General features: G+C 37.9%; 1 protein-coding gene and 1 pseudogene across 1 annotated transcript; both read left to right on the top strand.

Moving 5' to 3' along the window:
* Window positions 1-1000: 1000 nt before the first annotated feature.
* Window positions 1001-3385, top strand: LOC149155172 (putative nucleoredoxin 1; annotated as a pseudogene).
* A 1527-nt stretch (window positions 3386-4912) lies between these two features.
* On the top strand, window positions 4913-6578 carry LOC149155171 (NADP-dependent malic enzyme 1-like). The gene is made up of 5 exons (XM_089444334.1): window positions 4913-4977; window positions 5079-5199; window positions 5410-5484; window positions 5898-6022; window positions 6496-6578. The coding sequence occupies exons 1-4, from the start codon at window positions 4913-4915 to the stop codon at window positions 5901-5903; spliced, it is 267 nt and encodes an 88-aa protein (XP_089300460.1). The 3' UTR covers window positions 5904-6022; window positions 6496-6578.
* Window positions 6579-10527: the final 3949 nt, after the last annotated feature.

Below are 10527 nucleotides of genomic sequence, written 5' to 3'. Positions count from 1 at the left end.
CTTGTGAATATCTTCAGGAGCGCGAGCAGGAATTGGAGCATCTATCCCACGTAATTCTTCAATCAGAGTCACCCTCTGATAACCCTAGAAATTCTGTTTCAGCTATTGAGAGCTCGCAAATGTATAATCTAGATATCAATCACGAACATCTCGCCAATGAATTCTCTGTTTGGAATTGAAGAGAGCCGAGGGCAATATTCCAGCGACAACAATACGGCATTGACAATGTATTATGCTTTGGCTCCCGTCGATGATATTCCTTGTGAAGATCTTCAAGAGCGCGAGAAAGAATCGCAGCATCTATCCCATGCAATTCTTCAGTCAGAGTCGCCCTCTGATAACCCTAGAAATTCTGTTTCAGCTATTGAGAGCTCGCGAATGTCTACGTACTCTGTGGCCACTGAGGACTCAATTGTGGTACTGTTCATCTGTATCTTAATACGGCGTGATCCATTGGACCCAGTATGCCCATTACGATCCATCTTTCTACTTGCTAGATTGTTGGAGTTTAGGTGTATGTAAACAACCACTATTCTACAAAAAGATGAAAAAAATAGGGCTTAATGTGTTCTGCTCATCTAGGAGTGTTGGTAGCTGGACGAGACAAACCTAGAAGGCCATGAAATTGAAACTGGTGCATGTGCAGTGGACAGTTGGATTATCCTTCTACCTCCTGTATTGACATATGACCATGATACAATGTTAAGTGGCATGGTTTAGTCCCTCCATCCTATCCCACGGAGAAGGAGGTGCGCCATGTGGCCTTGCTATCCCACGGAGAAGGAGGTGAGCCATGTGGCCCTCATCGGGCCCGCATGGATGTGTTATAAGTTTTAGTTTTCCAAGAGCTTCGTTTCCTTTTAATGTTAAATTACATCACTAATATACCCTCTTTGGTCATTTCAGGTTATACTTCTTTTACTCGTGTACAACTACCTGGTCTCTATCTCATTTGTTTAAACTAATCTTCACTTGTCTGTTCTCCTGTGTCTATAAATTCTCTTTCTTAGCCCTCAGAGATTGCAGTGGAAGAAAGTTGGCTCAGAACCAAGAGAGAGATTGTGTTAGCTTGCTATGGCTGTGCAAAAGGAAACAACCAATGACAGTTTGAGCTCTTTGCTTTGCAACGGGGAACGTGATTTCCTGATCAGAAATAATGGAGACAAGGTACAATTGCTATACTTATAGTCTCTGTTATCATTTATTTTGCTGCAACATTGCATTTGTGTATTGAATCCAATGTAATCTACAGGTGAAAGTTGGAGAACTGGAAGGGAAACAAGTGGGTCTATACTTTTCTGCCCATTGGTGTCCTCCATGCAAGGCTTTCACCCCCGTTTTATCTAAAATCTATAAAAAGTTATTGGAGAAGGGGGACTTCGAGATTCTCTTCGTTTCTGCGGATTTTGATGAGAATTCGTTCGAGGAATACCACCACACCATGCCATGGCTTGCCCTGCCATTCTTAGATGGTAATACAAGGAAGAAGCTTAATGAGGCCTTCCAAGTTGATGGCATTTCGTGCCTTGTTTTTCTTGACAGAGAGGGCAGAGTTATAACGACTGAAGGTGTGGAGATCATTGAAGAATATGGGGTTGAGGGATATCCATTCACCGCAGAGAGATTTGATGAGCTGAGGGCGAAAGAGGAAGCCTTAAGGGCTGCACAGACTGTAGAGTCTCTTCTGGTGTCTGATGAATGAGATTTTGTCCTTGCCCATGGAGGAAGAGAGGTGGGTGTTTTCCCTTTTTGGCTTGTGTTTTTCTCTGCCACCAAGTCTAGATTTGGGTTCTTTATGAGAATGTAGGTATGATTCATGAAAGCATGTATTGAATTGGGCTATTGAACTTGAAAATCTAGAAATAAATTATGTATTCATTAAGTCTATTGAATACATGTATTGAATTGGGCGATTGAGTTTCATTGGCTCCTGTAAGGGTTTAGGAAAAATAGATGCACAAATTTTATTTCATGATGGCCTTATTGTCAATTTGGTGCTTTCCAGTAGGTTCCAGTAGCAGAGCTTGTGGGGAAAACTGTGTGTTTGTATTCTACATCTCTCAGGGTATGAATTTGGGTTGTTTTCACGGTGGATTCTTGTTATTAACTATTAAACCACAAGTAGACATGGACTCTAGTAAAAACTCGGTACTCTTGTGGGTGATGCTAATCATTTTTTCATGTTTTGATTCTTGAAACGGGTCCCGATAGCTGAGCCGGGGAACATGATTTCCTGATCAGAAATAATGGAGACAAGGTACGATTGCTATACTTATAGTCTCTGTTATCATTTATTTTGCTGCAACATTGCATTTTTGTATTGAATCCAATGCAATCTACAAGTGAAAGTTGGAGAACTGGAAGGGAAACAAGTGGGTCTGTACTTTTCTGCCCATTGGTGTCCTCCATGCAAGGCTTTCACCCCCGTTTTTTCTGAAATCTATAAAAAGTTATTGGAGAAGGGGGACTTCGAGATTCTCTTCGTTTCTGCGGATTTTGATGAGAAGTCATTCGAGGAATACCACCACACCATGCCATGGCTTTCCCTGCCATTCTCAGATGGTAATACAAGGAAGAAGCTTAATGAGGCCTTCCAGGTTGATGGCATTCCGTGCCTTGTTTTTCTGGACAGAGAGGGCAGAGTTATAACAACTGAAGGTGTGGAGATCATTGAAGAATATGGGGTTGAGGGATATCCATTCACCACAGAGAGATTTGATGAGCTGAGGGTGAAAGAGGAATCCTTAAGGGCTGCACAGACTGCAGAGTCTCTTCTGGTGTCTGATGAACGAGATTTTGTCCTTGCCCATGGAGGAAGAAAGGTGGGTGTTTTCCCTTTCTGGCTTGTGTTTTTCTCTGCCACCAAGTCTGGATTTGGGTTCTTTATGAGAATGTAGGTATGATTCATGATATCATGTATTGAATTGGGCTATTGAACTTGAAAATCTAGAAATAAATTATGTATTCATTAAGTCTATTGAATACATGTATTGAATTGGGCGATTGAGTTTCATTGGCTCCTGTAAGGGTTTAGGAAAAATAGATGCACAGATTTTATTTCATGATGGCCTTATTGTCAATTTGGTGTTTTCCAGTAGGTTCCAGTAGCAGATCTTGTGGGGAAAACTGTGTGCTTGCATTCTACATCTCTCAGGGTATGAATTGGCATTTTGTTCACGGTGGACTCTTGTTATTAACTATTAAACCACAAGTAGACATGGACTCTAGTAAAAACTCGGTACTCTTGTGGGTGATGCTAATCATTTTTTCATGTTTTGATTCTTGAAACGGGTCCCGATAGCTAAGCTTGTGGAGAAGACAATTGCTTTGTATTTCTCTGCCCATTGGTGCCCACCTTGCCAAGCCTTCACACCAAAGCTTGTAAAGGTATACAATGAACTCAAGTTTGATCACTACCTAATACCGATTGCTGGTTGACCAAGGGGAATAGAAGCAATATGATGTACAGGTTGTAGCTCAAACGACATAGGTAATAAATAGTGATATGTAACCAGTGCTACTCTCCTGATTACACATATCATAGTTTCCACCTGCTATACCTTAACCACTCAGTCCAAGCCATCTAATCTGTATTGTCACAATTGCCGTGGCCTTGACTACACAGTTTTTGGAGAGTTGAAAACTCTAGATGTGAAATGGAGGTCTACGTAATACCCCGAAAGTAATAATCCTGTCATCAACAACACATACATGTTAAATAAATAAAGTTACATGGATTAAAATGCCTCCAATGGCTATCCCCATCACAATGGCATTTCATTAAGCCTGCAGACAATTAAAGTTGCATAAAATTTCACATGATTCAAACAACAATATTATTCATAACAACTACTCACAACGTGTTTGACATCATAGCATTCTAGTTCTAGCTCTAAAACTGAGAGAAACATACAACCTATAGAAAGTGTTCAATATTTCAATGTTCCAATATTCTCAGCCGTTTCTAATATGAGTAACTAGTAATCACAAAGCTCTGTGTAAGCTATTATGGATATTACGATATCTGTATAAACTAGTGGTTACAGATTGATTCATATGCAATTCGGGACCCTATTGGGGCTTATCTTACTCGTCATATAGGGCTTCAGACTATGTGATGAGACTATTGAATGCACTCTATTTACCTATGTTATGACAAGCTAACTAGTAGTGATTACGATACTCTGCTCATGAACTGATTCTTCAATAATAGCAGGTCCGACTTGAAACAATTTTTTTTAGTTCTATTTAATGATGGTTTGATCTGAATGACTATGCTGACTACTTTTTATCAAATACTATACAGATTTGGCGCACTAGCATAGCATTCAATGATTAGGTATATTTTTCAAAGCGGGTCCGAAGCCTCCAGCCTATCAATGTCTTGAACAATAATGCTGCTTATGCTTGGAATCATACACTTCTATTTAATCAAAATAAACCTAAAAATCTTTTGGGGTCTTGAGTGGTTGGTGATATTCCCTAAACCCCCACCAGGGTTCAATTTGCACAGGAGTGTAGTATGCTTATTTTGTGAAATAGGAGGTTGTCATGGCAGCTAAGTCGGGCTAGGCATGGCATTAGCCATTTAATGTGACATCTCATCCTTTTGATAGGTGGTGGATGCTCACAATTAAGTTGGGAGGAAGCATCTTGCCAATTGCAGGGGCGTTCCTAAAACTTGATTATTTCCCCCATCTTATTGTTTAGAAATATTGGCTCATTGATTGCTGTCAATGATCAAATGAAGATTTTTTCTTTTTGGTTCAGCAGTTAAAAAGTGATCCAGAATGATAATAAAACTATATTTCCCACATCTAATTGCTTAGAAAATTTGACTCATTGAACACAGCTTATGATCAAATGAAGAGTTTTTTTCTTTTTGGTTCAACAGAACACAGTTAATCATCAAATGAAGAGTTTTTTCTTTTTGTTTCAACAGTTGAAGATTGTTCCTGATTGTTGGGACACTTTTCGGTTTGTTTCTCTGCCGTTGAATTTGATGATCTTAATGTCGCATAAATAATCCTTGAAACGACGACCACCCTGACTTGATTGTTTTTTGGTTCATGGAACAGTGGGTGCACCTTATTGCGAGATCCCCACTTTAACAAAGGATTAGCATTGACTAAGAAGGAGAGAGACACTCACTACCTTAGGGGCCTTCTACCGCCTGCTTGTCTGTCACAAGAACTTCAAGTAATTTCCTCTCCGATTTGCATAGATTTGGATATTTGCAATGAATGCTCTTTAGTTTTTATGGTTCCCTTTACTGTGATTTAGATGTTTTATCTCTTTGCAAAGTACAGGAAGTGAAAGAACACTCTTTTCTTTTCCTTTTTCTTTTGTGACTATCTCGTATGTGAGATTTATCTATTGGTTGCTAAACCTATTGTTACATTTCTACAGGAAAAAAGGCTTCTGAATAACATTCCCCAATATCAAACTTCATTGCAGAAATACATGGCACTGATGGACCTCGAGGTATTTCTATTGATATATCCAAACTTTTATCAAAACCCGAGTATGGTCTGAGCATTTTTCTATTTCTCCTTTAAATGGTTTGAGCATTTTTCTGTTCTCCCTCCAATATCATCAATAGTTTTGGTGTCAGTCCCTTGTGGGCCATCTTTGGCATGTGGTTATTATCTATGTTAATATGAAAACTATCTGTCTACTGCAGTAGCATATATATTTATTATTACCAGCTTCTTAGCTGGTTGATACTACTGGAAGGAAATTGCATAAAATATGTTTGATAGTATAGTTTACTGGGTTACACAATTTCTCTTGGTAGGAGCGGAATGAAAGGTTATAAAATCCAATTCTTTTTTGTTAGGTTCATCCTTTAAATTTGTTTCACTGCGTTAAAACTTGCGAGGGTATGGTTTTTGCAGAGGTAAGATCCTAGAAATTTTGAAGAACTGGAGTGAAAGGAGTGTTAATGTTATAGTTGTCACTGATGGTGAACGCATTCTGGGACTTGGGGATCTTGGATGTCAGGTAAATTTCACAATTACAGGTTAGTTGCTAAACACTTGTTTCTTTTGTCAAGATAATTGATTTTCATATCATTTTGCATGAACATATTTACTTTGTATGCTAGCTACCTTGGCATTTTGTTGGTACTTTGATAAGATATGCCTGGGAGCTGGAAAGCTCATGATAGTTATTGAAACCATGCAAGAAGATTATAAATGAACAAATACTTTAGGAATTGATTTTCATATCATTTTTGCATGAACATATTTACTTTGTATGTTAGCTACCTTTAGCATTTTGTTGGGACTTTGATAAGATATGTCTCGGAGCTGGAAAATTCTTACTAGTTATTGAAACCATGCAAGAAGATTATAAATGAAGAAATATTTTAGGATTTTCAATTTAATAAGCCTGTTTGTTTTTGCACTCTATTTTCAATAGACCAAGCAAACCTCTATAAAGAAAAACATGCACAATTTATTGATTAAATGACATTTTATGTCCTCATGACAGTTTGAAGACTTTGCCAATCACAATGCCTTTGAGTTGCTGGCAAAATATCGGAAAACCCATCTCGTGTTCAATGATGACATTCAGGTTTACCTACAATGACTGATCATTTTGGTTATTTTACAATGCAACCTATGTAACAAACCAGGTTTTCAATGAAGAATCAGGATGCATCTTTTGTATTTCAGGGGACAGCTACAGTGGTTCTGGCAGGGTTGGTTGCATCATTAAAGGCAACTGGTGGAACATTGGCTGATCATACCTTCCTCTTCCTAGGAGCCGGAGAGGTAAATCTAGCTTTTTGTGTGAACCATGCAAATGAGACAGACAAATTACTTTACACTGACTGAAAATAATGGTGATCTTATCTTCTAGGCTTGTATATAGAATTTCTAGGCCGGACACCAATCTCTATTACCTGCAGACATAGGTTTATGAGAATTTCTTTTGCCTTTCTGCTATGAAATCCAAAAGTTCTGCTTATGTTGTCCCCAACCAATGCAGTATTATATCTTTCCAACCTACACAATATTATAATAGAGTTTTTGAGCCAAATTTCTTTCAAGATTATGGCTCTTTCTAAAGTGATTAGTCCAAGTTGTCGCCGCTCTTGAGTCTTTACTTCCAATTTCTTATCTAGATTGGAGGAAGATTTATTGTACTGATTGCCGAGCTCCATTTCTACTTTCTAATCCTGCCTAAACTAGTCTTCTTCTGACTTTTTTGAAGTTTGTCTGTGTTCCATATCTCTTTATTTTCAGGAGCACATCCGTGCTTCCCATGCTTTTCAACTAAAGTTATTTGCTTCTTCTTCCTACAAACCCTACTTCCTCAACGCTAGTACAATTCAGTTAAATGAATTAAATCTGAAGAACTTGTATAGATTTTTATTATTTCATGTCTTTGTTCTACTTGTTATAGTTTGTTTAAGCCTGGCAATCCTATGTGGATTCTTGTGTTTCATGATGCATCTTTTGTATTTCAAGGGACAGCTGCAGTGGTTCTGGCAGGGTTGGTTGCATCATTAAAGGAAACTGGTGGAACATTGGCTGATCATACCTTCCTCTTCCTAGGAGCCGGAGAGGTAAATCCAGCTTTTTGTGTGAACCATGCAAATGAGACAGACAAATTACTCCACACTGACTGAAAATAATGGTGATCTTATCTTCTAGGCTTGTATACATAATTTCTAGGCCGGACACCAATCTCTATTACCTGCAGACATAGGTTTATGAGAATTTCTTTTGCCTTTCTGCTATGAAATCCAAAAGTTCTGCTTATGTTGTCCCCAACCAATGCAGTATTATATCTTTCCAACCTACACAATATTATAATAGAGTTTCTGAGCCAAATTGCTTTCGAGATTATGACTCTTTCTAAAGTGATTATTCCAAGTTGTTGCCGCTCTTGAGTCTTTACTTCCAATTTCTTATCTAGATTGGAGGAAGATTTATTGTACTGGTTGCCGAGCTCCATTTCTACTTCCTAATCTTGCCTAAACTAGTCTTCTTCTGACTTTTTTGAAGTTTGTTTGTGTTCCATATCTCTTTATTTTCAGGAGCACATTCGTGCTTCCCATGCTTTTCAACTAAAGTTATTTGCTGCTTCTTCCTACAAACCCTACTTCCTCAACGCTAGTATAATTCAGTTAAATGAATTAAATTTGAAGAACTTGTATAGATTTTTATTATTTCATGTCTTTGTTCTACTTGTTATAGTTTGTTTAAGCCTGGCAATCCTATGTGGATTCTTGTGTTGCATGATGCATCCTTAAGCATTGTCAACTTTGTAGCAGAGACGACACAGCTTTCTGTTGTGCCAAATGCCAAAGACAAGACCCACTTGGCACTCACTCTCTGGTTGTGATGGATTGAGAGATGCTTTATACCTGTGGGAGATGGAGAAATTTCTTAGAGTTAGAGTTAGAGTCAAATGAGGGAGATATTTATTAAGTATTTCATGTTAGTAATTGCTTTGAGAATATGAGCTGAAACTTGCATCCCATGACTGTATTAAATCTTAGATGCGTTCTCTTCAGCACTGCAGTTATAAAATGGGTGTAATTCAATCGTTTAATAGCACACAAATTGACTTGTTGCATGATGCTATATGACTGGTTGTCTTGAGCTGGCAGGGGAGCTTGGGAGCTTGTAAGCCGGGGCGCTAGATGGGGAGCCGATCGTGCTAAACAACTAAAAGAGTTGGTAGCAACGTAGTGCTCATTTATCTGGAAAAGAATTTGAGAGAGATCGATACTATTTAGTAACTGCATGACTACTTGTGAGTAATCTTCGCAAACAGAGTTGAAACATTTTTCATTAGTTCTACTTAATGATGGTTTGACCTGAATGACTATGCTGACTGCTTTTTATCAAATACTATACAGATTAACCGGGGGTTTGCTGATTGCTGGCTGGTTTTCTTGAGCTGGCTGGGGAGCTTGTAAGCTGGGGCGCTGGATGGGGAGTCGATCGTGCTGAACAGCTAAAAGAGTTGGTAGCAATGCTATATGACTGGTTTTCTTGAGCTGGCAGGGGAGCTTGGGAGCTTGTAAGCTGGGGTGCTGGATGGGGATCCGATCGTGCTGAACAGCTAAAAGAGTTGGTAGCAACGGAGTGCTCATTTATCTGGAAAAGAATTTGAGAGAGATCGATATTATTTAGTAACTGCATGACTGCTTGTGAGTAATCTTCGCAAACAGAGTTGAAACATTTTTCATTAGTTCTACTTAATGATGGTTTGACCTGAATGACTATGCTGACTGCTTTTTATCAAATACTATACAGATTAACCGGGGGTTTGCTGATTGCTGGCTGGTTTTCTTGAGCTGGCTGGGGAGCTTGGGAGCTTGTAAGCTGGAGCGCTGGATGGGGAGCCGATCGTGCTGAACAGCTAAAAGAGTTGGTAGCAACGGAGTGCTCATTTATCTGGAAAAGAATTTGAGTACTTAGATTTTTAATCGCAGCTTCCCTTGTTATATTTATTAATGTTGTTGTGTTCGTTGATATTCGTAAGAGGATGTGATTATAATTTTTTATGGCCAGATATAAGGGTTTATTATATTCAACATATAGTTGATTTTCGATGATTCTTACTCTCGACAACTAATTGTAATTAAATATAAATGACTATAATTGATTATGTTTGATCGTAAAGTTGTTAAATGTGTTAGCACTGGTTGATCATAATTTTCAATCATATATGATACTTGTACATATTGACAGGAGATGGCAATGGTTAAACATATTTAGCGATGGTAACCTTATGATCTTTGCTCTTGCTCACAGGTGAACGGTTCTCATTTCACCAATATCTTGAAGATGGGTAAGAGGTTTTTTTATTAAGTCCAGATATCTTCCAATATATCTGCATATATGTTTATTTGTTTTACTAGTAGAACTAGGGAATCTTACAAAACATAATCGTGTCTTTAACTTGGTTTTTATGCAACGGTATTAATTACGGCCACTCAGTCGACACTAATTATTTGAAACAATTTGGTTATTTCTCTATTAAAGTTCATTTTTATTTCAAGAATGAGAAAATGCTCAATCTCATGAACAGTTGATCATTATGACTATTGTATATCATTTGATAAAAATTGTCATACATTATCTTTCTAGAAACTCTTAATGTTTGACATTACACATATTAATTAAAGGTGTCATTTTCTTTGTGTTATTTCTTTTCGCAAATCACATAGTTAAAGGATGTGGACATATTAATAAAAATGCGTTATTCTCTTTGTGTTATTAGTCCCTGCCATCTGGCAATGGCCAGGGACTATAGAAATTGAAAAATGTGAGTTAACATTAGTCTTAGCTGGTCACTTTCATGGATAACCTAACTTTATCCAAACTTTCTAAAAATCACAGTGTAGTTTTATAAGGGAATCTGTTTAATCATCTTATTTGGCCTCTTCTCAAGGTGGGGAGGCTATAGGAGACTAAAATCATATCTTATATTAGTATGTTCCTTTCGCATTTTCTAAGAACTTTTTAGAGAGGTAAACTAATACTAGTATTAGTTTAAAGC

Source organism: Pinus tabuliformis, chromosome 9, assembly GCF_031772625.1.
Source record: "Pinus tabuliformis cultivar Carrire ecotype Pingquan chromosome 9, CPIR1, whole genome shotgun sequence".
NCBI lineage: Eukaryota > Viridiplantae > Streptophyta > Pinopsida > Pinales > Pinaceae > Pinus > Pinus tabuliformis.
This window is presented reverse-complemented; position numbering and strand designations above follow the sequence as displayed.